The sequence below is a fragment of the Symsagittifera roscoffensis genome, chromosome 2 (assembly GCF_963678635.1).
Source record: "Symsagittifera roscoffensis chromosome 2, txSymRosc1.1, whole genome shotgun sequence".
In the NCBI taxonomy this organism is placed as follows: Eukaryota; Metazoa; Xenacoelomorpha; order Acoela; family Convolutidae; genus Symsagittifera; species Symsagittifera roscoffensis.
Genome location: NC_087063.1, coordinates 972,481 through 999,307, shown reverse-complemented (window position 1 = coordinate 999,307; position 26,827 = coordinate 972,481). Strand labels below are relative to the sequence as shown.

The window sequence follows — 26,827 nt, the reverse complement described above, 5'->3', positions numbered from 1 at the left end:
AAGGGGTTAGCAAATTCAGTGTTTTCTTTCGAACTGGTGTACAATGTCTTGATCGCTTGATACACAAACAGAAGGGAGCTCACGAAGTGATGCTACACTTTGAGACGTTTTCGATAAGAACCAAGTTTTTTATAGTCTATTTGTTCATTTATGCAAACAATTGTACACTTCTGGTAATGAAAAGACCGAAAACTGTATATGGTTTAAATTAGAATACTTTACTGTACATAAATGAACAAGTCATTTACTGCATTTAAAAATGACTGTGAAAGGTTCGATCAATGCAGGTAAGATTTAATCTATTCATATTCTTTAGCATTTCGCTCAAATTCGACCGTTTCAGATGTTAAAACTGACCAGAGAGACGATGTCAACCCGCCGGATGATAGCTCTTCTAGGCAATCATCGAGGCTATCCGACGTAGAAGTTCCTGAAAACGTGACCGAGTTGGTAGACGACGCTATACGGGCTTACGAGTACAGGGTCAAATATTACGAAGAACTTATCCGCGAGACTGTCAATGAATTCGAAGGCGGACTCAAAAGAGCGCATGTAGATGAGTTGAGTGTCTTGATCAACGAGGCTAGCGATGAGACGAAGCAAATGCAGCACATCTGTCAGAAAATTGTGAACAGTTTAGGACGTTTGATTCCAGTGATATACCAGTCCATTGAGATTTTAGAATTCCAGGTTAAATCAGACACAGGTTAGTTTACATTTTCACTAAAAGTTCTCGGTCAATAACAAAGAGTTTCGGTTTCTTTACAACGTAATTCATTGTCGAAAATGCATTCATCAGTTGCAAATGCCAGATGTTGTCGAATGAGGTATCATGCCCGGAAAAACTCATAGTCCGTTTGTTTGTCGTATATACGCTTGCGTTTAACACGCGTTGTCAAATCGGAATATACACTTTTTTTGGGTTAACAACTAATTTAACAAAATCACTGAATTATTTGTGCAGCATTCAATTCTGTGGCAAACATGCTCAATTTTGAAAACTCAAGTTTAACTACTGGTTACAAAAACTAGTTGGCGGCAAAGGGCCTAGGGTTTTCAAAACCCTAAGTATTTAGTATCAGAAAAATCGGACTATCAGTTGTCTGCCTATGTTTTGTCGACTTAGTTTCTTCATTTGTTACCTTTTTGTGCAGTGAGTTAAACGAAAGTGTAGTTGTTTCTCTTATAACCCTTGCGATAAATTACTTTTTTTTTACCTCTTATTACCCTTACAGAATGATCAAGAGTAGAGATGGTAAATTCAGGTTCAGTTCATACTAAATTCAATTTCCTTTGCGTCTCCGGTACACTTGGTCTGGAGGTAACAAATACGCCTGGGACGGCAAAGGTCCTAGCTTTGAATCTTGCAAGGTTTTTTTCTTCAAACGGGAAATAGCCCATTTCAAAAAAATTGTCGGCTTTTTGTTTGTCTGCTTGTTTTGTCGGCTTAGTTGCCACATCGTATAATTTTTTTTTTCTGTACGCAATTTACATTGTTGTTGCTCTTAGTGTTTTGATTTAATTCGGCTGTTGGAATTTTCTTGATTTCGTATTTTTTATCGCTTAACTTTTTTCTGCCCAAATTATTTCGGCTTGCCCAAATTATTTAAACTTTTTTCGAATTGCAATCGGGTACTAGACTTTTTCCACCTGTAAGCAACTTTGTTCAGAGGACTAATATCTAGACTCATTGCTATCGGGTACTAGACTATTGCAATCGGGTACAATACTTTTTCCCCGTAAACAACTTTGTTCAGAGGACTCATTAATTAATAGAATTATTCAACTCTTCCTCCTCTCTGTTGCAAATCCTAGTCCTCTCTATTGCAAATACTGAGCATAGTATTGCGCATTTTGAATTTTCAAGTATTCTTTTTTTTCGAAATTTGCTTTAATGTTGGTTGTAGTTTTACCAATTGGATTTGTTTATTATATTTTTTCGTTTTGTTTGTCCTGTTTTGGCTCAATAGCTTTCGGCCTCTTTTATTTCGGCTTAGTGACATCCTAGTGAGCCGTTTGATGAACGGAAAGTTTTCTGTGTGCGTATGTGTGTGTCGAGGAAGAGGGGAACTTCAAAGTTTAAATTAGTTTCAATTTTGTTTTGCATTTTCTTTCGACTTGATGGGTTTCCGCTTATTTATTTTCATCGTTGCTACCGCTTTTTTTTTTGTTTTTCTTACGATGTTGTTTTTGCATTCTTTTGTGTGAACATGTTTTTTCAAAATTTTATGCATTTTTGTAGATGTAGTTGCATATATAATTACAGAATTTCGATATTATTTGCTGATGCTCTATTGTGGTCAATAATACTCATGGTTTAACTTCCTTATTGTGTATACGACCTTACCTTCAGTACTTATATGGCACCCTGGATACGTTTTGAGCAGTACATATATTTTTTTAAAACATTTTTGCTGCAATCTTTCGGTTGAGTTTCAGCTTATTGGCTTTAATTCTGTTGGCGTATTCAACAATTATTTTGTTTCGTACAAATATCCGATTTTTTAAAATGAAATCGATAAGACTCTGGCGCCAATTTTTCAAATGCGCAAAACTAACAACATTAAGACCATTTAAAAACTGCAACAAATTCTAACATGTAAACGTTCTATTTTTTTGCGTTTGTCCGGTTTATGTTTTAAGGGTAACATAGTTCGAAATACTCTTTGATACCTCTTAAGCGTCATGCTGTTTTAACCCTGTACTTGTTCTATCGCAAGTGGTGCGAAGCTCAGCTTCGCCTCCGTGTTTAATAATGAAATGCGGTAATGAGTTTTTTATAGAACATTTTTCTTATAGAACATCTCTTGGCTATGGAACATAATTGGAGTGGGACGGATGCAATAGGCGGCGATGAAAGTGAAAAAGAAGAAGCGAAGACTGACAGTGAGTTGAACGAAGAAACCAAAGAGGGTCTGGGCAATGTGAAACTTATCAGATCTATCGACAAGATCGAGAAGCAAATTATTAAAGGTAGTTTTCTTTATATTGAGAGATCTCTTTATATAGCCAGACGAGACAGGTTGACGGTTAAATTGAGGAAGGATTTTTGGTCAATAAATGTTTGAATTAACTTCATCGCACAACAGTCAACAGGGATAGCCGGGTGCCGTGCAAGTAGCTCGAGCGAAGTTTAGCAACAAAATTAAGAAAAGAATCGAAATCAGTTTTTCGATCAACTTTCATCAAAGTTTTTTTTACAAGTGAGAGGACTAAATTGGTTAAAGAGCCATAATAAGTTAAAAGTAGCTGAAGTGTTTCTCAAATCACAAAAAAGTAAAAGTGAAAATGCAGTCTAAAATGTCCTGTCTGAAAAACTAGAAAAAGTATTATCTCGACACAGACAATATTTTCAAGTTTTTTGGAATCCGAATTACAGCAGAAAGCACTTTATCAACACTGGAATTTTTGAGGTACCAAAAAATAAGCTGAAAAATACACCCCACGCCCAAGTTGCTTCCCACCCATTATAGAGTGGGTCGGGACAATAAATTCTAATAAATTTTTAAAATGCAGCAAATCGTTTTTTCTTGAGCGAGCTTATCTTGCTTCCGTTGTTGCAGCGTGTAATTTCAAAAGTAGTTTCTTTCAAAGGAATATAGATTGTACAGGAAGTAATTTATAACTCATTTTGCTCGTTGTTTCTTCAGGAGTTCAATTCTCAGTTAATAAATGTTGAATTTTGAAGAATTCTTTTGATCTTGGTTTCTCAAATAGGGTTAACGTTTTCGAAAATGTGTCAATCATCAATTTTTTTTTCAAATTCAAAAGCAATGAGATGAGCTTATTTTGTTCTGGAAACTTGAGTGTTGGGAAACCATTCGGAAAGTTCTATTGGCTGTCATAAAGATTGTGCGGCGGTTTTTATTAAGTGTCAATAACGCAGCGATTACGCTGATACTGAGTGACCATGAAAACGCAACATCAAATTTTCGATGAGCAAATGAAATTTTGTAAGAAGTAATTTTTAGGAAATTTGCGAAGCTGATATGATTAATGCTATAGATGATAAGAACTTTTGAGAACTCAAATTTAAATTAGGGTTAAAGCGTACAGTTTGGGCTAAAATGCGAAAAGAGCTAATTTATTCCATAGAAATAATTTTTGTACCTTGTTTCAGCTATAATCACGGAAAAACTTTGGCTTTTTAAGGTCAATTATCAGAAGAAAACTGAAGGATCAGCCATGAACATTCTGTATTTTCTTGGGATAAAAGCTGATATTTCCTGGTTCAGTTCAGATATTTCCTAGTTCAATTCAGGCATTTTTAAGCCTACAGGAGAAATTCAAATTAAGAATTAGATCAATTGTCAACTGAAATGTGATCACATTTTCTTCCCCCATGTTTTAACGATTTTACTTTAGAGGAAAGGTTTAGCATAATTTTTGATAACGCGTTTTCAATATCGCCCAGTTTATGATGATGTTTTTCTGTTTTTACTCCAAAATTACTTTTTCGCGGTTTGACTTTTTAAACGGTAAGTTCATTAGACTTGCGAAGCGAGTGCAGCGGTACTAACCTTCTTTTTTTTCCAACTTAATTCGCAAATATTGGTGCCACTTTTGGGGCATCTTTGCAGCTTTTTTTCATAGCATGTGCTTTGACATTCGAATAGTAATAAGTTAACACAGTTGTTGCATTTTTAATTCATCAAATGAACTGAAAAAAGTGATTTGTTTCGGCCAACATAACAAAAATAGAAATTCGATTTCAGAAATTTTTTAACTCAATATATCTAGAATTTTTTTTGAACTTCTACATAATGTGGCTTTGTACTTAGCAATTTATAACATGCAAAGTTGGTGTGGATGCCTTCAGTTTGTTATGTTCCAAATTATTACTTGCAAAATTGAGTCTATTTGTATTTGGTGCTACTTTTGCTGAATGGCATTGGCAATTAATTAGCATATGTATCTGCCTTTACTGTGACTAGTGTTTGTCGGTTGTTAAGCTTGCGTGGTTGACTGGATAGTGCATGAGACTCAAAATCTTTTGATTGAAGTAGGTCGCATATTCGAATCCTACACGTAGCCGAGTTTTTGCTTATTTGAGGCGTATTTTTACTTTTTCTTATTTCATTTAATAGAGCTACTTTTTGGCCGTGTTTATTTTGCTTGAAGGAAGGCAAGGGTATTTGGGTCATGAAAAACGTAATCGAATTCTATTTTCAAAAATAGAATTTAACAATCGAATTTCCCAGCGAAATAAAATCTTTACCTTTTGATCCAGTTTTCTCAAATTGGTTTAACTTCATGAAAAAAGTGAAAATCATAAAGTGTTCCAGAAACTCAGAGCTTTAAGGCCATCTGCCATCTATTTTTTCCTTGAAATTCGTAGAGATTTAAAAAAAATAAATGCGCATTTTTCTGTTTACTTGCGTTCATGGACTCTTTTCCAACAGTCTGTTAGCTACGTTTTGTTCCAAAAATTCAAAGAGCTTTAAGGCCATCTGCCATCTATTTTTTCCTTGAAATTCTTAAGATGAGATTTTTTCAAAAATAAATGCGTTTTTTTTTCTGTTCACTTGCGTTCGTTGACTCTTTTCCAACTGTCTTTTAGCTATGTTTTGTTCCAGAAATTCAAAGAGCTTTAAGGCCATCTATTTTTTCCTTTAAATTCTCAAGTTGAGATTTTTTCAAAAAATAAATAAATTCGTTTTTTTTTCTGTTTACTTGCCTTCATTGACTCTTTCTTCCAATTGCCTGTTCGCCCTGTTTGTTGTTGGATTTCCCAGTGGATAAAAAGCTTACTTATTGATCCAGTATTCTTAAATTATTATAGGTCGGAGAGGTTTAATTTGATGTATTTTATTCTGCGAAACTCGAAGGTCGGTATGCATTGGTTTTGTCGTACAGATTATACTCCATTTTGTTGAAATGTCAATAAACGTAGTGTCTTAAAAATTTCAACGAAAAAACTTAAATGAATTTTGGGTTCGAAAGTGAATTTTTTCGTTTTACCAGCGGATAAAAAGTTTGCTCATTGATTCAGTTTTCTCAAATTGCGTTAATTATTTCACGAAAGTGTCAATTGTCGTAAATTTTTTTCGAGAGTGAATTTTTGGAAAATTCGATCCATTCGTTTCTGTTTTGCGTTTATGGACACTTTTCCAACTGTCTGGTGGTTGTTTTGTTTTTAAGGAACTTATCCGCTTTTTGGACAGAGTTTAAGTTTTTGTTTAGGCCCCGTTCCTGCAAAAGTGCAGGTGGCTATGGACAAGGCACGCAAATTGGGAAGAGCTCTGGTTGGCTTTTTGAATGAGAGCAAGAATGTGCGCTCCGTTTTCAAAGAAGCACAGGGTGAAGCGGATTCGGCGGCAGTGATCAACTTTTTAGCCCAAGCATCTGCTAGGTTAGGATTTGGCTTTTTTGAGTTCAATTGAAATTCATCTGCTGAAAGTGACGTAAATAGCACTCTCCAAAAACGAACGTGGAAATGGCGCAAAAAAACGCGGAAGAATAGTCAACTGGCAAAAAAGTTGGGACTAGCATCTTAGTAGTTTCGGGAACTCTTAATAATATCGAATGCGTCACCTGCTAGGCATGGCAGTAGTCCATTCTAAATCACTCCATTTCATTTTCATGCTGAATTGCATTTGGACGAAATGCTGCTTTTTGCTTCCGGCCAGCTATCGCCCCATGATCATACTGGATTCTAATAATTAATCATGTCATTAATTACAAGCAAAAGTTATTTGCCTGTTTGGTATCGGAATAAATGTGTTGGCTAATTGACTCATAACTGCATTTAGTTCAAGCTTTAGAGTTGAAACACTAGCATCCAGCTGCTGTGATTGCTGGGCCAAGCAAGATCATGTGTATACTTCAAATGCATTAATCGACAGGCTGTTTCTGGGCGAAGATAGCAAAAGGCGAATTTTCTTCGAGTTCAAAAAATTGCGAATTTTGTATTTGTTTTTGAATTTTTTGCGAATTCAAAAAGGCAAACACACAACACTATTTGGAATATTTTAACAATTTAAAGCGGCCTCAACTTCTCAGAAATTTCTAACTTCGGCACTTTTCGAACAATTTTGACTCTAAGTTAGGAGTTTCTGAGAAGTTAAGGCAGCTTTAAACTGTTAAAATATTCAAATAGTTTTGTTCGTTTGCCTTTTTGAATTGCCTAAAATGTTGACAACTCATTTGAGCGTATTGATAATGTTGATGTTTGTGTGCAGAACGACAGGAGACAGTCAGAACCTGGCCCTGTACTATGGGAAGCAGGGGGCGGAGGAGGTGAAGGAGATGGAGATACAGACCAGCAGACAGGTGACGAGGCTGAAGACAGAACTCATGCAGAGAACTACTCACACACTCACTTCAGCCTCACGAGTCTCGTCCGCCAGTGCCACTGCACAGCAAAACCAACAGCACAAAGGTCGGCCACATTTCGACAGTTTTTAAAGCTTGCTATTAGCTGGGGTGATGCAACTGGGTTCTATACATTTCTCCCGTTCTAAATATTGTTCAAAGAATGCGAAAAATAGAGTTGGAAACGGCCATATGCTCTAGGCCATTTTACAAGCTCTTGTATGATGATAAATTGAAAAGGAACCATCTACACTTCGTTTTCATGTGATCAAGTAAAATATTTGAGCGGTCTAAAGAAAGTCAAACAAAATTTGTGTTGGCTTAAAAAAATAATATTTCAGGAGAGGAAGTTGATGGGGTCAAAAGCGAAGCCGATGATAAAACAGAAGAAACCAAAATGGAACCCAGTGATGAGAAAAAAGACGATGAAAATAACAAAGAGTTGGACAAGAAAGAAAATACAGACGCTGCGAAGGAGCCAGATGAAAGGGCAGGAGAATCTCAAGAGACTTCCAAGGCAAAGCAGAAATCGGGGAAGAAAGGGAAGGCAGCAGCAGCTGCAAAAGGAAAGAAAGGCAAGGGAGCTGCTAAAGGTGAGGTCTTTTTCGATCGAATATTAAGCGAACCCTTCCCAAGCTCACAATGAAGATATTAGCCCACTAAAAAACACAAATGTTTTTTTTTTGTGACTTTTAAGATGTCTTCGAATGTTGTCTTAGTGCAATTCAAATAGCTTTTATAAAAGGAAGTCAAAGCACGCCCTTCAATAAACGAAATTGAAAATGGGCAGAAATGGTGATTATTCTCAGCGGAAATTTGTCTGTTGGTTATGTTTGGTTTTTCCCGGAGGATTTTTATATTTGTAGTATATATTAAGCTAAGAAGGTTAGGTGTTTGATGTAGAAAAAGGAGGAAACAAAGCAAAGAAGACAGCCGAACCGCCACTACAAACCGAAAAATCGGAAGCGAAAGAAAAGGAAGAAACTGAAAAGCCGAAAGAAGATAACGAAGAAACACCTGCTGCAGAACCAGAAGAAACGGATGAAGAGCGTGCTCAAAGAGAAGAAGAAGAACAGAAGGCTGAACAGTTGGCTAAATTTGCGCAACTTGTTGACTCGAAAAGGGAAGTGCATCAAGGCATAGGAGAGGAGCTGGCTCAGTTCCACGTGCGAGCGAGACAGGTTCAGGATGAAATGAAGGCGGCGGAAAGAGTGTTTACCAAGTTTGACACAAAGTACAGATACAACTTGGAGGAGTTGATGTATTTCACAATGGACAAAGTGTTCACGCACCTCGAAAAAGGTATGAAGACGTTTTGGGAATTTCAAGATTTTGCGGACTTCAATTCTTTCAATGCTCTAAAGAAGCAAAATTACTAATGATAATGACAGTCGAATCAAGAGTTCGAAGTCAAACCAAAAGTGTATGGCGTTCTTTCATACTGATTGTGGCAAAAACATTCAGTTGGCCGTGCTTTTTCTTCAGCAGAATGTTATATTTCACCTTCTAAATTTACTTTCTAAGTTAGTCAAATTGGGGTTGCCTCTAATCTCCCCAAATTTTGTATTCTTATGCAAGCAAGTACCTTTCATAAAACTTCACTGAAGCTTCAGATATTCATGGCGATTAAAGGCTCATCAAATGCAATAAAAAACGATATCTTTCGGCAACGAAGTTAATCTCATTTCAGAATGTCATAATTCTGGGAACAAACAAGCCAAAGTATAAACGAACTGAAAATGAGTTTATTCACCAGCCATAAATTTGGGGCCTACGAAATTAGACGATAAACAAACTAGACGGATGCTGCAAAAACGAAATTAGACGAATTTTTTTTTACAGATCTGGCATTTTAGACGTCACTGCTATGAAATGGAAAGGGCCAACGAAATTTCACAGTCAAGTTTCACAGATACAAAAAGAACATGAAATAACATTACTATCGGTAGTATGATAGAGTGGTTCCGCCAAGTAGCAATTATGATAGACAGGTCCCGCGTTATTTTGAGATAGAGACTAAGCAAACAAAAGTTGAAACGTTCCCACGGTCCCTGACAAAACAATTCTTTCTACTTAAGGCAGTGTTACCCATTTTGAAAAAGAAAATGCACATTTTAGAAATAGTTCAATATGCTTTAAATTATGACAAAAATCAATTTTTACGAGAAAAAGGAGTAATACGAAGAAGTACACCTGCTAGCACCCTCTGTAATCGAGAAATGACGGTAGTAAAGAACGGACTGAAGAAGTTGTGATGTCCAAAGCATAAAGGCCAAAAACTTTCATTCTTGATGGGTAGTTTCCTAAACTTCATTTTTCTTGCACATTTGTGGTCTCATGAAATACCGGTGACAACGAGCATTGAATTAGTCGAGCTGGCCACACAAACAGCATTTCAATGGTATTGTTACTTTTGCGACTGTTGGTCTAAAAAAACTTATGGACAACCCTTCAAAAATTGGGGAGAAGGGGTTGTAATTCAGATCGATGAATCATTAATGGCGAAAAGAATAAATTACAGAGAACGATTTATTGAAGAGATGGGTTTTTGGTGGCATAGACTCTCAAATGAACATGGGTTTTCTACTTTTCAGCCAATGAGCAGAACCTTCAGTTTTTTTAGCCATCCCAATCTTTTCCATCAAGCGGAGAGCGTCTTCTGGGTATTGCTTATCAATAGAAAGCTCCCAATGGCAGTGACTAGGGGGAAAGGGCGGTGTGCGACAAATCTTGTTTCCTTTTTCATCACGACGCTTCATACAACGATAGTTTCCTTGGGAACAGTCATGGCTATGTACTTTGACCGCCAGTTCGAACAGTTGCTGCAATTGCTCAGGACTGTTGACTACACCAACATTACTATCAAATAGTTTCTGTAAATGGTAGCGTATAGCTTTTTCAGAACATTGTACTAGCTCATCCAGGTCAAATGATCCGGGATGAAGCCACACTAATATGTGGTAATGCGGCAAGTTCCCAGCAGTTGTTTGAAACCCGGCACGACCCCAAATTTTGCGAATATGCCCTATAATTTTCTCATCACTCTTTAACAAAAGATCAATCAGAAATTGCACACTGTTGCTCCAAGCGCGAACCATTGTGCACATCATACTGTTCACACCAGCTTTGCGAATCTCATTACTTTCATCCGAAAACTTGTTTTCGATGACGTCAAAAATTTTAGACAGCGCCGGGTGATCTTTCTGGCTGGCAGATAAGGTGAGAAACAAATGAGGTCATTGGAAACAGCAGCAGTTAGCTCAGAAACTCTTATTTCAGAATCAGTAGAAAAACAATTAACGGCACGATTAAACTACTTATTTCGTTTACCGTCTGGTAGTTGCAAAGATTGAAGTCCCTTTTGAAAAAATTCGATTGAGTGACTTTTTCCTAGTGCGCAATTGATTAATATGTCTATCATAAATGAATATACTGTGTGGAAGAAGAGGTTAGTAAGGTTATATCTGTCATTCGAGTGCGGAAATGTTGTAACAGGTCATGAAACTGGAAGTTTTTGCACTGTGAAGTCGGAGCGTAGAGAAAAAACGGAATCGCTCCAGGGAATGTGCCGTCATCTAACTGATGATAAAAATTTGACGGAAACAGTAACGCTTCAAGCTGCAGAAGTGATATTGAACAGGTAGGGAGTGTCGCAGCAAACGACTGTAAAGCTCTATTAAATCGAGTGCTGGCATTTGGAGGATATGTAGGACGGTTCATGACTGACATATACGAATTCAAAAGAACTTGAAGTGGTAGCATTCGCATATCTTCATTTGATTTGTCACAAGCGACAGGCAGAGCAGTATGGGCGGCATCTGTATCTGGAGTATTTCCACAAAAATCAGTTGTGGGCAAAGGTGCTGCAAAATTGATTTCATCTTCACTTTCGCTTTCTGTACTTAACACCTGGTCGGAGCTATTTGCATGACTTTTTATGACAGACAAATTAAAAGTCAAGTTGAAATTTTCATTACAGTTTGTTAAAGAATCTGAATATTTTTTGCATATGGCAAAAGGGCATCTGTTGATCTGTGGAATATCTCAACTTGCTTTTCCTAGTGCACTTATGCAGTACACAGCGAAATTCACTTGAGAAAAAATCGACACAGAGGCGCAACTTATGGTGAGGACAAGATATTAGACTCTGTCCGAAGAAGTAATTAGATACGGATGTAGGCAATCGAGCCTTTTTTAACAAAGATGAGAAGCTTTAAAAATGAAGGCTGCAGGCAGGACGATCTCTTATAAAGCATTGTTCTCATGGACAAAATCATTGCTTTCTGATTATCCGCATGGTTCACTTGAACGTTGTAATTATCACGAACTGGCGTTTTTTCGCTGAACTGCAGTACAAATTCCTCGTTCTGTAAGTGACGTGATTACTTCTTCTGGTATAACTCCCCGTTTGACACAAAAAGCGATCACTTCAATAGAAGTTAAAGCTTCCAAGTTCGGTAGAGACTCACAGAACATGACGGAAGGACCCAAACTTTCGAACACAGCTTGTAATCACAGCTTCAAATTTCCAATATCCATCAACGATTGGAAAAAGTTGTATGCTTCACTACAATTGATGTGTAATTTGGAAAGAAGTTGTTTAATAGCATTTGTCATTGTATTATTTATTGATGAAAATAACAATGCATTCAATTCGGAAACGTTGGCGAAAATAATGAAAATTAACGCAATAGAGTAGTACTTCTGTGCCAATGCTTTCTCGCAGACAACAAGACTAAACGTGTCAAGGCTTTCCAAAACAGGGAAACAATTCTTTTGGAAAATGGAATCCTTGTCCATTTTCTCTTTGATTGCTTTAATACTACTGTATCTGACATAAGTAGCTCCCGAAACGCACTCATCATATAGTTGAGGCTTCTTCCAGTGTTTTTGCTGGAGACTGTCTATAAAGCATGAGTCCAAGTGATATTTTTCAGCAATACTGCTTATGTTTTCAAACATGTCTTTTCGGTTTCTGATCAGTAAGTACTCTTTACATGGAAGTAGAAAATCACTTTTCACGTTCAATTTTCTTTCAGTATGAAGTAGCAAAGATCCGACACCGTGGAACCCTCCTGTTGCTTAAGACATTGTGTAGGTGTGGGAAAAAGATCCCATTTTCATCGGTTTAGCGCCTCGCAACGTTGGTGCCAAGGGAGCAGACGGTTGTCGTGCAGGTGACTAAGGTTACCGCACAAGGGATGAGTGGGAACATGAATCATTCTGAACTTTGATCCTCCATTGTGATGCTTGCAGGTGACGAGCTGCAACCCTTTTTCATTTATCAACAGAGATGGTTGAATAAGGAAAGGTAAATAACCGTGATCCAGACACATGAAATCGTTTCTTATACAGGCAAGATGAAGTTTCCAATTAGCACGACATGCTTTGAAACTTGGATCAATGTAATTGATCCAATGACAGAAGTCCACTACTCCACAATCGTAAACAAACACTGAAGCGCCACAAAAACATCGAATAGACGGAAGGGCAAATTTTTGCATCGCTTTAACATACCCTTCGGTCATGTATTTTCTGATGAGGCTCCAAAACTCTTCAAAATCTGTGAAATCGTTCTTTTGCCTCCGCCAAGATTCTCGCAGCTGCAAAGGCAGAAATTGAAAAACCTTGGTTTATCGAAGGGTTGACATAACATAGGGCCAAGCCAATTTCCAAGAAGCACATCCCGGAGTACGCACAGACTCGAGACAAGTGTCGCACAACAAACTTTCATTAGGTATTTTGGCTCGGTCGCTTTTTTTACTGAATTTAGTTGCTTCAGAAACCACGCTGAAATCGAGGGGATGCCATGTAGATGAGTGTCTTCCGCATTTCCTGCAATGAGAACCGACACATGTTGCAGTCCTAGGAAGGTCAGCGACAGAACAACCGGTGTCTTTTACAACCCAAAGGCTCGGAGGCTCAACAACATTCACATTGCAGGAATCACCGTGATGAAATTTTGGCTGCGGACTCTCAAATAGTGTATCGAATGGATTTAACTCATGTTTTCTTTTCGATGTCGTTCGAGTTCCAGATTGTGTTTTCTTGGATGATGAAAAATTCACAATTGGTTCCCAGTGGTTTACATTACGGAGCAAAAAGAAGTCTGGAATGTTGCTTCTACTTTCTCCGAGGGGTCGATACCGCCTCCATGATTTCAAATGTTGTACATACACAATCATTTGAACTTCAAACACCGTGCAAAAAGTAGAAATTTCGAAGTCACCCCCGTATGTTCCACTGCTGCACATGTTCTCTTTCTGAATATATTCCCTGGCGTTCGCACAATCGAAGTCACTGTAAATATTGAAATGATCAACAGTGAAAGGGAGAAATAGCAAACGGTTGCAAATAAAGTCTCTCATTGTTGAACTATTGCCATTACTGCTTGAGTTTCAGTCGCCAGTCAACAAAACAGCCATAACAGAGAACAAGCAATTTCCATCGCCATTTATGGAAACAAGACGCGTGGGTGTTGTTTCAGCTGGGTTGATGAAAACCATTCGCTCGCTAGTAACTGACAACAAATAAGAGACGCACAATCCCGCACATTGTTTCTAAATGTGAAATGTCTGGCGTTTGGTACAGAGTTCCCGAATCAATAATTTCGCTGAGAAAACGAGCCATCTTTTCATCATCTCGACCACGTCCCTTTAACAAACAGATCATTAAAACCCTGGAAAGGCTAAATTAATTGAAACATAAACCTAATAATCCCAAGTATAAACTGTAAAAGCCAGTATAAAAACAAAATTTTTGGGCTTAAACTTGCAACCAACAACTTGTTTTCTCCTTTAAATGGTAAAAAAACGCTTCAGATTTAAAGCAGATTTCTTGAATACCTGAATTGTTGGCTCTCGTATTGACTGGCTTTGATTTTCCATTAATTCAACACTACTGCTATACGGCCCCTCATGTCCGTTGCTGATCGACAACATGATAACAACCAGCATGCTCGTCGCAGTATTCTCGATCTGAAGGAACGAATCGAACGCATAGGAGACAGCGTTGTTGATTGAAACAACGTTTTCCCCGTAACCGTCGCTTTTGAACCATCACGTTTTTATCATAACATCTGAAAAAAGTTCAATCTTTGTACAGTATCAAACAAAGTCATATTAAATGCCTCACCAAACAGAACACCTTGTTAAAAAACTAATTTGATAACAAGATTTCGATTGTGAACGTCGATGGCTCATAAACAGACGAGTATCTTGAAGTATTAATAAACACAGGCACTACAAAAAACAAAAACAGTGATTATCTTTTTTGGATGCACTTTCAGTCTTCTTTTCAGGACTTCTATTCATTTGAATTATCAGATTCAGTGAAAACTGGAGGCCGGGAGTTCGGTAGTTCTTCTCCCTCCACAACATTCCCATCGTGGTCCGGTAAGCTTTCACCTTGAGTGGTGCTGCCCTGTGCTCCGACATGACTCTCAACCCTTGAGGTGTTCATGGTGGACACATCTCCTCCATCAACAACAATAGGAGCTGTGAAATAAATGAACCAAAAGCTGTTTCACAAATACCAAACTATTGACACTTCGTTTTCATGGCCATAAGAGGTGAGAAAATTCTATTACATATTTAAGCGAGTTTTAAAATTACATACACCAAAAGTAAGTTTTGCGTATCGGTTAGCGATGCGCAGGGCATCAAATAGCACACGTGGAAAGCATATGATTCCGCCGTGGCATCGTTCTTGGATACGGATGGCTTAAACCATCCCTTTATGCGGAATCCAGCTTTCCTATTTATTTGTCTGACAAGGAGGGACACCTACAACCAAAGCCACAACAAAATGATAATTGTTACGAAAGTTTCAAATTTGCAAGCAGGCGGATTTCCTCAAAAACTAATTGTTTGTTACTACTTACATCACCATAGATGTCAAATGGATCAACTCTGGGGTATGAGGCCGGCCAGCATCGGACTTCTTCGTCAATTAAGAGCCGAGTCAACCTGTTAGATGCAATTGATAGCTCGTCATTAGCCACTTGATCCATTGGAGGACAGGAAAAGGTAATTTTCAATGTCCAGTGACGTTTGGAGGGCGCCTTTGTGCACCCACAAGTCGCGCTTTCGAACTGACCGTCGCACAAAACGCCCGAACATGTGTTGTCGACTGGTGACGCTTGCAGGACTTCAATATCTTTCGCTTTGAAGTCAAAATACACGTATGAGCCATGCTCAACATTGCGGGGCGGACTTACGTCAGTGGCGAATATCAATGAATCCGCGACAGGAACCAAAGGCTCTTCCATTCTAACAATCGGATTTTGATGAATATTACCGTCCATTTTCGGCAGAACTAACCAAACTTCATCTCCAGGACAGAAATGGCAGCTGTATCGCAGAAAATCAGATGAAAGGTGCTCCGTTTTTGTAAAAACCAGGGCGATATGAGGCGTTGCGGGAACTCCAAATGCATGGAAGCGATCGAACTTCACTGCCTCAGGAAGTCTGGCTGCTGCTGAGCCTCTCCTCGCTTGCCAGGTTTTAACAAACGTTTTCTTTGCTACACTTGTATAGAGGTAAGTAGCTCGCATCCTATACAAACTACCAAAAACGTTGTCGGGATCGATGAGCTGAGAGTACGTCACCTCTCTAAACCTGTTTTCAGTCATGTGCTGAGCATGAAGGTAGGAAAAATCTGCTTTCAGAAACATATTTTCAACTGAAACAAACCACAAAGCTGACAAGGATCCTCAACATAAACATTTAGACACGACCGCCTTATTAATAGCTGAAAAGTATAGAGCACTTTTAAAAACAAAAAAAATTAGTGTCTTCAAAAAATTGGAAACATTCATGAGAAACCATTTGAAAAGAGCCATGTACAAACTGGAGGTAATAGTATTGTCATGATTAATACGAAAAAAAATATACTAAATTATTTAAGTCGTATTTTATAGAAAACTGACCACCTTGAAAGAGAGACTACATTCAAAAATTGAACAATATATAAGACCGGGATCGATCATTCACATCGACGAATGGCGTGCATACAATGGCATTGATGCGATTCCTGTGACTCCGCGATACAGACATGCAAGTGTCAACCAAAAAAATCGCCAATCCAATTTCTTGATAGAACTCAAAGTCTTGATTGTCGCTCGTTTTACTCCACATACCATCTATGAAATTCTCTTTGATTTTTTTAGTAGCCCGCTGCTAAGTTTGTGATACTCCGGTGGTTTTTCGATTTCTGAATTTGTACATAAGGTGGGGTTCGTGACTGTGGTTGCCTGTTTTCGAATGATTTTTGTAATATCTAAATATGTTATTAATCTAACGAAGCAATTGGAGAGAATGCAGCGATAATGATAACCTAATTTGGTTGCCACCATCTTTTGAAAATCTATTACCTTCATCGGTAATAAGATTTTATCCACCTCCATATTTCGATGGAACTATTCTGAAATTTTGCATTTTTGGCCACCGAAATTTAGTTGTTGTCTGCAAGCAATTATTTTTTCTCACGCAATTTGTCTGCCAACAATTTTAATCTCTTTCACTCTCTCTCATTTTCGTCTTTTTCTCACAATTGCAGTTTTGTAGAAACGTCTATTTTCTTTTTAAGTGCCTCCGTCTAAATTGATTGTCGTCTAATTTCTCAACCTCCAACTTCGTCATCAGCGATAAATCATTTGAAGTTAATTTGTGCAGTTTTTCTACGTCGTCGAAGCGGTTCACTAAGTTTGGCAATGACTGATGTTTCCACTACTGGTCTAGTGAGCTATGTATCATATTACATGTTTTATCGTAATTCTTGTTACTACCCAAGTCGCAATAAACACCCCTATGTTCATTTATTTGGTAGCCTTTTTTTCTGCAAAAGCCTTATATGTGTTTACTTTTGCTTCATAACATGTAGTCTGGTTCATGTATCTTGTTTCTTGTTGGGTAGTGCTTAACGATTGTCAAGCGACAATAGCGCAAATGCTAGGCAGTGTGACCGTGAATCTTGAGGTTGGGGATTCTATTCCGGCTAGTTGCAGAATTTTTTTATTTTTGCCTTTTGTTCCCTTTGTTTCGTCTTTTTGACCATTTCAGAGCTATTTTTTCTTCCATTTTCGCGCTTGTTTGCAAACTGCAGCTTCGCCTCTGTGTTCAAAATTATCATTCCAATTAAAGTCATTGTTTTTCCGGGCTTAACCATCTACAACCTAAACAAACGCTTTCTCTTTGGCCATTTGGATTCCTTTTAGACGAAAACTGGTGTCCTCGAAATAATTGCCTTCTTGCTGAAATGGGTCTGAAATATTGTTTCGCAGCTCTACGAAACCAAACACAATATATTCTACTGGAACACTTTTTTCAATCACGGCTTAGAAGTTGGGGAGAGTTGGCCTTTGCCTAGGCATCTCATCTTCTGTTATGTGACGCCATGGTGGAAAAGCAGAATTTAATCTCAGAAGTGGTTTTATATTTTTAAATGGCATCTCGGATGGCCGCTTTTTAGTTAATGACAATGTCCAAGCCAAGCTGATTAAAGCGGCTAAAGAGAGGTGTTCTGGAATCGTGTTCTGCTTTTTGATGATATGCCAGGTTCATGTAATTGTGAATCGAACTGAGTTGGTTCACGAGCTTAATTGTTTTCTAACTATTCTGTTAGTTCTCGGTTTCTTAAAAATTTTTAAGTATTTTTTTTCTGTTTCCGTGCCTTCATTGAATTTTTTGAAGGTTAGTTTATTTTGCATCTGGCTATCACTTCGACTGGTTTATATGCGGCCGCTATAATCATTTTAGTTCAAAAAAGATCCGTTGCTTGTTTATTGTTCAGTTGAGCCACTCTACATGATGGCAACATCCTCATCTGGTGTCCTGATGGAGAACGTGGAGGAGGCACAGCAGGGCAAACAGGACCTGATGATGCAAGAAATGCTGACCAATCAGATTGCAGACAGCGAGCAACAGGCCCTGGAAGACTTGCAAGGTACGCTGTTTGCTCAAGTGAGCTATCTTGTCCTGCTCTGTTACTTTAGGCTCATGATGAATAGCTTTTCTGTATCAAATGAGCTTATGTGACTTTAAGTTGCATCCAAGAACCTAATATGTTAAGACATTGGAAAATGTGAAGATTTTTTTTTCAAGTTGAGGTCTTTTGTTGTACGTCGTGTGATGATAGAGCTATACAAAAGTGTAGAAATTTGGTGAATTAGTTATAAACGACTAGAATTGCCTTGATTTGCGCTAAAAATTTCAAATACTTTCGAAAGAGTTTTTTGCCAGAGAAGCGCTATATAAGGCATCAAAAACTATATTATCATTTTTTGCCTAATTTGTTAATTTTCATGCATAACGAACGTACAAAAATTAAATAGACAAAAATCAAAAATTGCAAACCAGTATTTCTCAACACTACGAATTTTTTTGAAAGTTTTTAAATGTCGTTCAAATTACGACTGAAAGGGATTTAATATGATATATCACGCAACCCAGTCCGATGATTATTTGTGGCACTTGATTTTGCGTGGAAACCAAAAAAACTAAAACACCTGTATAATAAGATCCTCCCCATTTTTCCTCCCCCCAGAGTAATTAACATAGTGAGTACTCTTATATTGGTCTTGCATGTTTTTTTTTTAAGGAAAAAGTCTTAAAACTTCAAGCTCTATTTTGATTTTTTGCGCTTTGACTTGTGATTTCTTTTTAAGTTCTCTTCATTTCCTTTGTTAAAAGGAAGGCAAACTCCACTATCGGACAGCCAAAGTGTAAAGGTCACAAAAACTTGATCGACTTCTTATTTCGAGAAAGGAAATCATTTATCAGATTTCCCAGCAAAATAAAAGTTATACATATTGATCCAGTTTTCTCAATTTAGGTTAATAATAATAAAAAAGTGTCCATCATAAATTGTTCTACAAATTCAAAGAGCTTCAAGGCCATCTATTTTTCCTTTGAAATTCAAAAGTTGAAGATTTTTGAAAAAACAAGTAGTTTTTTTTCAGTTTCCTTGCGTTCATTACTCTTTTCCAACTGTCAGGTGGTTATGTTCAATGGTGGGAACAAAAATGATTAATAATTAGTGTATATTTTTTTACCAAGAATGATTCATTTAACGCATTGGCACATTTGGTGGAAAAAATTGAAAAGATTTGTTCAAACTGGTAGAAACAGTGTTATGTTGTAGCATTGAGAGATGGAATGGACTTGATGGAGAGAGTGTATGAGAGTTTCCGAGACACCAAGTGTATCTGGGAAGTGGAGATCCCCACCGCAGTGCTGTCTGAGGCTAGGGAGAGACTCACAGCTCTCAGGGACCTCAACTACAGGGTCCAATTCAACAGAAAAGAGCTGGGTAGGCTGTGTTGTGTTGTGTTGTGTGCAAATTTAAGTTATCTTCAACATTTCATCAAAGTGAATCAATTCAATAATTTAACTAGCATCATTCTAATAAAAAGTAGATACTCGTGCGCAAAGTAGACTTCACAAGTTTTTTTTTCCGAAATATTTCTAATACTTCTAAAAATATTATTCAAATGCCGAAAAATATTTCTGAGGAAATCGGTTTTTAGAAGTTTAAGAAAATATACCAAAAATGATGAAAAAAAAACATTTTGTTTCAGTGAAGATTTCGACAGCCCTTCTGAAGGAGCTGAATGGTCACGAGTGGAGGGATCTGATAGAAATCCAGCTGTTAGGAGTGCCCGGACAGGAAGTGGAGCGGATAGTGGCTCTGATTGAGAAGCAGACGATTAGCAATGAGTCCTTCGCTCTGAAGACAGTGGCGGACATTGACAGAATGACACGATCTGTAGGAATGCAGAAGGTTAGCTTCTGGCTACTTCTTAAGTGAAGCCACGTGAGAAACAGAAAGACGATGTCTTACTGATAAGGCACATGAATCATAGCAATAACCCTTTAGCTGTGAGAGCTGCAGTGTTCGTATTTGACCCCCTGTGATGTGCTAGGTTGAGCTATCTTTAGTAAAATAATTCTGCCACGACCTAACCTGGTCAGTTTTGGTGTCAATATTGTGTGCAAAGGTTTAAATGGGTAAAAGTAACCTGTAGTTGTAAAAATAGCTGGATTCCCTAAAATACTGATTGTTTGTCAAATTTGGAAGCGAGATGTAGTTTATGTAATTAACATCAATAGTTTCTTCTAGTTTTGTTATTGTTCATAGGTGGCCCCCTTGGAGGATGTCTACCGTGCTATTCCGGAGTTGGAATATAGATTCAGCCAGTTGCGAGTCCTGCTCAACAACATCCAGAAGCTGATGGTGGAGTCGAGACAGAATGTGAACAAACTCATGGAGGATCCCTCTAAGAAATGGAACCTCGTGCCGTAAGTGCATTTCAATAATTAACGGTTGCTCAACAGTCGCACTGCTACATTCCCACATTTTTTCTGTACTTATGTGTACGTTTTGTTGCAATCAGACTTTAGGTTTACGCGTAATTTTCATCTCAGCTCCTCCTGAAAGCGCTGCCATGCTTGCAGCGAGATTAAAACTCAATAAAATATTCTATACATGGAAACCAACATAGATCTGAAATTAAGCTTGAATAACTGGCTCGATCGTTCAGGGTGGAAAACCATGCTGATCATGATGTGATAACAAGGAAGGCATGTGGTGCAATTTAATGCAGTGAAATTATAAATGATTGTTTAGAATCCTGAGATGTGCAGCCGCACCGAGTGGAGAGAATGAAAGTCCAATTGGAGTGTTTCGAGTGCCAGAAGAGTGTGTGGGATTGGCGAAGAGTATGGATGTGCGGACGAAACACGCGTGGGAGAAGTCCGCTGTTCGCATGAATGAGCTTCTTGTCAGCGAAGTCGTCTATTTTCAGAAGCCACCAGAGCTCCCATGTCACATACTGCTAGGTGAGTCATTAATACTGGCTGATTCAGGCTCTGCGATTGGTTAAAGCTGTTCGCTAGAGAATACTTAGCTGACGGTGCTAAAATAGCTTACTGAAGAAGATATTTGACATTCGAATATTTGAAAGATTTGATGATTCAATGATGACAATTAGATCACTGATATAGCAAAAAGAGCTAAGCATCGTCAACCTTTTGTTTAAAGAAAAACATCAGAAATAACTAAAGGTTCTATCTTAGTTAATTTGACGAAAATGTGGTGTTGAAAAATATGGATTTTGTGTGTGTAGGAATATCTCATGGGGTGCCTTCTGTGAATGACTCTTGTGAGCGACTGATCATCAAGCAGACTTTCGACGGAGTGGACTGGATGGAAGTGGAACCCTACAAGAGCCACCTGTTCTACTCCTACCCAGACAACAAAACTACTTTCCCACCGGTATAACCAATCGTTACTGCTATTTGTATTAGTTTTTTCACCACCATTTCATTGAAGAGATGTGGAGAAAGAATTCGACGCGGAACGTTTTTTGAACCAGGAAACGATGTATTTACAAAAAATCGAAAAAATTATCATTTGATATTTGATGAAGCGATGATGAAACTAATTAAAAATAATCAAGAATTGTCATTTTTAGGCGATGGTATTTGGTGAAGTGAAAACAGACCAACTTGCTCTTGCATACTGTGTAGTAGTAGAGTACAAGGACGGCCGAGTGATGAAGAAAGCGGCACCACAAGTGTACACGGAGAGCAAGAAGATCTTCAGGGAGGGGGGAAGACTGTTCGCCGCCCAGAATAAACAGAGCCAGCTGGTGGTGCCGAGAGATAGCTTCCAGTACCTTTCATCTGTCTCAGTCAAGGTGGGTTAGAAGTCGAGAGAAACCTCAAAGCATAAATTTAATCGAATTTAAGATATTGTAAAAGAACGATTGGTTATTGTTATTGTGCATTAGATACGCTAAATGGATTTGAACCCCAACATGGGTATACAACCTCAATTGTTTTCTGGGTTTTCGCAAAATGAGCTATAATTGCCGTCTTAGTTAAACGTGATATTAACATTTACGAAGCAATGTGTATTAGTACGAACTTTCTTTGTTTTTTTCCAACCTAAGTCGCAAATAATAGTGCTACTTTTTGGTAGCATTTTTGAATCGGTAGGCGGCGTTACCAGTATAATATCATTTGTGCATTGACATTTGTTAAGTAAAAAGTTAACGCAGCTGATGCATTTTTAATTCATCAAATGAACCGAAAAAAGTTATGTGTTTCAACAATCAGTGCAATGATAAAAAGCTCGATTTCAGAAATTTTCCAGCTCAAGGTATCTCGCAATTTTTTCGAAGTGCATAATTTATTACACAACAATGCTTGTGTTATAGTATGAACTCTTTTTTTTTCCAACCTAAGTCGCAAATATTGTTGCGATAAAATGTGTTCATTTTGAAAGTGTTCATTTTAACCATTAACCAGCTATTAAGTACAGGCAATGGTACGGATTTTAACACAGGCTATTATTTTTCCGACTTTCGTAACAAAAGTAACGGAATATTTGTGCTCGGTGGTTTTTTTTTCAGACAAATTTCGAGTTTTTAGCCATTTTTGACGGGATTTTTTTTTGCTAGTTTTTGAGAATTTTAAGGTGGCCAGTCAATAAGAAGAATGATCTGAGAGCAGAATGGTTCCAAGAGAACAAAAACCGAAGATTATTGATTTATACGGGCTAATTGATAAAAACAGTTATCAGAATCGTCAATAGTACCAAGAAAATGAATAAATGATGCATAAATTGAATAATTTTTCTCATTGAGTTTTTTAAAATCTCGATTACATAACTCTAATTATGCTTCAAATATTAGTTTCTTTGGTAATAATGTCCATTCTGAAACTTAAATTACCGATTAGTTTATAAAAACTTATTGTTTTTCTGCTCTTGGACACATTTTGCTCTTAGACCATTCTGCTTATTGCTCCGCCTCCGGATTTTAAGCAACTGTGCCTGAGTTGTTAGTGCGTGAGACTCAAATTTGCTAAGTCGCAGATTCGAATCCGACACGTAACCGAGTTTTTGCTAATTCGAAGCTTATTTCTACTTTTTCTTATTTCACTTGATAGAGCTGCTTTTTGGTAAAGCTTAATTATTAAATTTCATAAATGCGCCTCTGTGTGATTAAGATACTGATCTGATAAAAGAAGAAAACTCTGCCTAAAGATAACTAAAATCATTTGAATACCTTTACTATGAGTAGTTCTAACAATGGCCATTATTATAGATCATAGATGTGATCAAAAGATTGCAAAGCGGTACTCTTATTCTCGATTTAACTCAAGCCATTCTACCCTATACTAATGTACCCTATATTTCAATTTACACTATGCCAATATACCCTATGTTCTATGAACAGTTCAATGGGTCAGAGATAACTGAGCTGACTCTTTCGGTTTAAGGTCGCCGGTGAGCGCGCGTCGCCGCTTTGCGGTGATAACTGGCTCTAAAATTCGTATAGAGTCTTATCCTCTGTTTGCAAGCTCGCAAAACGTTTGCGCGACTGCGGCGATCACTATTTCGCTGTTATCATTCCGTCGTATATAAGGCGTAGGGTAGATTGTCGTGGGGTAGAATGGCATAGGGTAGAATGGTATAGGGTATATTGGAATTGAGTAGATTGTCCTGCGACCGGAGTGAGTGCCGTTTCTGTGCTATAATTCTAAATTGAGGGAAATAGAAGAAATCTGTTATTTGCGTCTTGGAACATTCAGCTCATTTGTTTCTGCGTTGACTTATTTATTTGTTTAGTCGATAAGTGCTGGCTACATGATAGAAGAGGAGCTACTGAAATGCTTCACGGGTCTAAATGCAGTGAGTGCTCTCTTCTCGGTTGAGGTGGAAGCTACCATAGTGAGTCAGCTGACCACCTTCTCCCTCAGCCTCCCATACCCTCAACAAGTGGAGGATGTAAGAAGACCCACTTCTGCAAAACTCACTGTCATTGGTGAGCACTTTGGAATCGTCATCGCGGTTCTAACCCCAATTCTATCATAACAGTTGTGTGTGAAAGGAGCTCTGAGATGCCCACAATCGATTCACAAGTTACTGACGGCGTGAAATTGTTACCAAATGATGTTAATATAGTCAGTTTACTGAGTCAGATGATATTTTTGGTTTAGCAAGTGTAAAATATACAAAAATGGCGTTATAATCGCCTGCAGTTCATCTGTTCTTAAGTGGAGCTTGACTGAAATTATGGATAATGTTTTTACTTATTTTCAGCATTTGAGAAAACAGTGCAACAGTGGGTGCTGATGACCAACTCGGGGACTAGCAGTGACGTCATATCAGTGCAAGGAGGAACTGTTCACATCAACTTCCCTCCTGCAAACATTGGGAAACTGTTGGTGGTGAATGGCAGCTGTGACCACATACACGACGTGCCTGAACAGATGGAGTATTTGCTTGCCAAAGTGCCGCGAAAGCCTTACTGTGATGATGACATTTTAGACGACAAGTAAGTATTGCTCTCAACTGGAGAAACGTCGCTAGTTAAAAATTCGAACACTGAAGTTCGAATTTTTAATTGTTTCTGCTGCAAAATTTCACTTTTCAACAAAAGTGAAATTGAAAACACCTTTTGCTGAACCTAATGCGATTTTATATTAACTTTTTTTTAAATGTTTCCCAGCAGATCAAGTATCAATGAACGAGTGGGGAAACTTAAAGCTTAAATAGTTTTTTGGCAGTTTGACTGATTCCTTTTCAAGTTAGTTCACCTCAATTTCATTTATGTAATCGAAGACAAATAACGCTTCCAAATAGCGTGAAAAATGTGTCGTTGAGGTCGGAATTTAAGTTTCAAGATTTTTGAAATTCAATTGGCTTTCAGGCCTTCATTGCCCTTTTTACGGAATTTTTGTTGGGCATGTTGTTCGATTTATGATCAGGTGCAAATTAGTAAAAGTTTGAAAAATGAAGTACTTGAAGAACACGGTGGTTTTGTTTCTAGCTGTTTGCGACAAATAGTGGACAAAATAACGCTGGAGTTCGACCGCTTCGCTATTGTGCTGGGCATCTCCACTGCATACAGAAACAAAGCGAGAGTGAACTCGAAGGCCAACATCATGCAACAGAAGTTCGAAATACTTCGAGAGTGGAAACGAAAGAACATTGACTCAGGTTGTCAATTTGAAAAAGAATTTCAGCTTTTTTTTTGTGTCTGAGTGAATATTATTACAACATGTCTTAGCCTGGATGAAAAAATATTTTAAACTATGTTTCAGGAGACTTATGTGTCAAAATGTTGAAATCGTTGAGGTCCGAAATTGTGGGAAGATACGATATTGCCGACTGGCTGGAAGAACTGATTGTCAGAGAGCGAAATATCTATTGGGAGAACAGGAGCAAGTATCAAAGTGTCCAGCCAGCGACACACAGGCGTGACTACATTTTCTCACCGGCAACAATCGGAAACGAAGATCCGTTCTTGGGGCAGATTCTAGAAGAACCGACGGAGGGCAAGAAGCCGAACAGCCGAGGTCTCTCAGACATGTCTTTTCGAGATGAAGTCGAACCAGGAGTAAAAGACGAGGACCCGGGAATGATGAGTGACCGTACGGAACTGACGGATTATGGATCGGTCGGAGATTTGGAAAACGAAGACGGAAACAATTCTGTGACGAATGAAGGGAGCAAAGATGAAAGTGCCGCAAACGAGGTCGAGCAAAAGCTTAAAAACGGGGAAAATGAAGTGTGGCAGAAAATTGAAATGGATCTAAGCGGAGCGACTGATGGAGAAAATCAGATTGACAGCAAGGGCGAAAATGAAAGTGAGCAAGTGGCAAGCGCGCTTGAGAATACTTCAACAAAAATGCAGGAATCTGTTTCAACAAGTGGTAATAAACATGAAAGTTTTGAAGTGAAGGACGGTTCCGATGATGGAGACAATGAAAAGTCAAAAGAAGAGAAAACTATTGAAAATGAATTTAAAAGTGATGTTAATCTTCCACGTGAAAACGATGAAAAGCAAAATGAAAGCCTTAAAAGTGATAACAATGATGCTGAACTTGGTGATAAAAATAACGAGGCTTCGAGAACCGAAAAGATTACATCAAGAGAAAGAAGAAATAGCGAAAAACTTGATTTGAAACGGTTCAAGACAGAATTGCTGAAAAAAGACGAAAAAGAAGGCAACGTGGATAAAAGTGAAGCGCTCTTTAGAAGCAAAACATTCTGAGGTCATCTAACGACGGCGAAAAATGATTAATGTAGATTTACTCTAATAGTTTTACTAGTTACGCGAAAAGTTCTGAATTCAATTAATTTCGCATTGCTGGAATGATGTATAAATTACTTTGTCTGATAACATTAGCAAATACTTGTTAAGAATAGTGAACGTAGTGAGTACTCTTATCTAAATATTGGTGATTTTTTTGTTATTTTTTTCAGGAAAAAGTGTGAATTTGTTCTAGCTCAATTTGGATTCTTCGCGGATTGACTTGTGATTAGTTTTTAAGTTCACTTTATTTCTTTCGTTGAAAGGAAGGCAAACTTCACTACAGAAAAAAAATGTAAAGGTCGCGAAACATGTGATTGACTTCTGCCGGTGACGATTTCTGCTTTCCTTCTCTGTCTGATTCGATTTCTTTTCTGAGCTGTTTTACTGTTGAAACAATGAATTTAT

At 38.0% G+C, this 26,827-nt stretch overlaps 2 protein-coding genes across 3 annotated transcripts; one reads left to right on the top strand and one right to left on the bottom strand.

The window, feature by feature from the left end:
• Positions 1–26,493, top strand: LOC134840759 (uncharacterized). Of its 2 annotated transcripts, XM_063856786.1 has the most exons (18): positions 1–287; positions 344–706; positions 2,800–2,973; positions 6,184–6,352; positions 7,182–7,381; positions 7,656–7,907; positions 8,218–8,616; positions 18,106–18,258; positions 19,456–19,623; positions 19,892–20,094; positions 20,452–20,612; positions 20,941–21,152; positions 21,440–21,588; positions 21,788–22,012; positions 23,950–24,145; positions 24,424–24,658; positions 25,154–25,323; positions 25,428–26,493. In XM_063856786.1, the coding sequence occupies exons 1-18, from the start codon at positions 260–262 to the stop codon at positions 26,378–26,380; spliced, it is 4,410 nt and encodes a 1,469-aa protein (XP_063712856.1). In that variant the 5' UTR covers positions 1–259; the 3' UTR covers positions 26,381–26,493. The 2 variants fall into 2 exon arrangements, with proteins under 2 accessions (XP_063712856.1, XP_063712857.1); XM_063856787.1 differs by lacking the exons at positions 1–287; positions 344–706; positions 6,184–6,352 and having other exon boundaries at positions 2,859–2,973.
• LOC134840760 (uncharacterized) lies at positions 14,732–18,099 on the bottom strand. The gene is made up of 2 exons (XM_063856788.1): positions 15,197–18,099; positions 14,732–15,098 (listed from the first exon to the last, which is right to left on the bottom strand). The coding sequence occupies exons 1-2, from the start codon at positions 15,986–15,988 to the stop codon at positions 14,907–14,909; spliced, it is 984 nt and encodes a 327-aa protein (XP_063712858.1). The 5' UTR covers positions 15,989–18,099; the 3' UTR covers positions 14,732–14,906.
• Positions 26,494–26,827: the final 334 nt, after the last annotated feature.

Excerpts from the sequence above, each read along its gene's own strand:
- LOC134840760 (XM_063856788.1), bottom strand. The coding sequence starts at position 15,988 with ATGTTTCTGAAAGCAGATTTTTCCTACCTTCATGCTCAGCACATGACT. Across the intron at positions 15,099-15,196 it reads CATTTGACATCTATGGTGAT|GTGTCCCTCCTTGTCAGACA; the intron begins GTAAGTAGTAAC and ends CTTTGGTTGTAG.
- LOC134840759 (XM_063856786.1), top strand. The coding sequence starts at position 260 with ATGACTGTGAAAGGTTCGATCAATGCAG. Across the intron at positions 7,382-7,655 it reads GCAAAACCAACAGCACAAAG|GAGAGGAAGTTGATGGGGTC; the intron begins GTCGGCCACATT and ends ATAATATTTCAG. Across the intron at positions 24,659-25,153 it reads GATGACATTTTAGACGACAA|CTGTTTGCGACAAATAGTGG; the intron begins GTAAGTATTGCT and ends TTTTGTTTCTAG.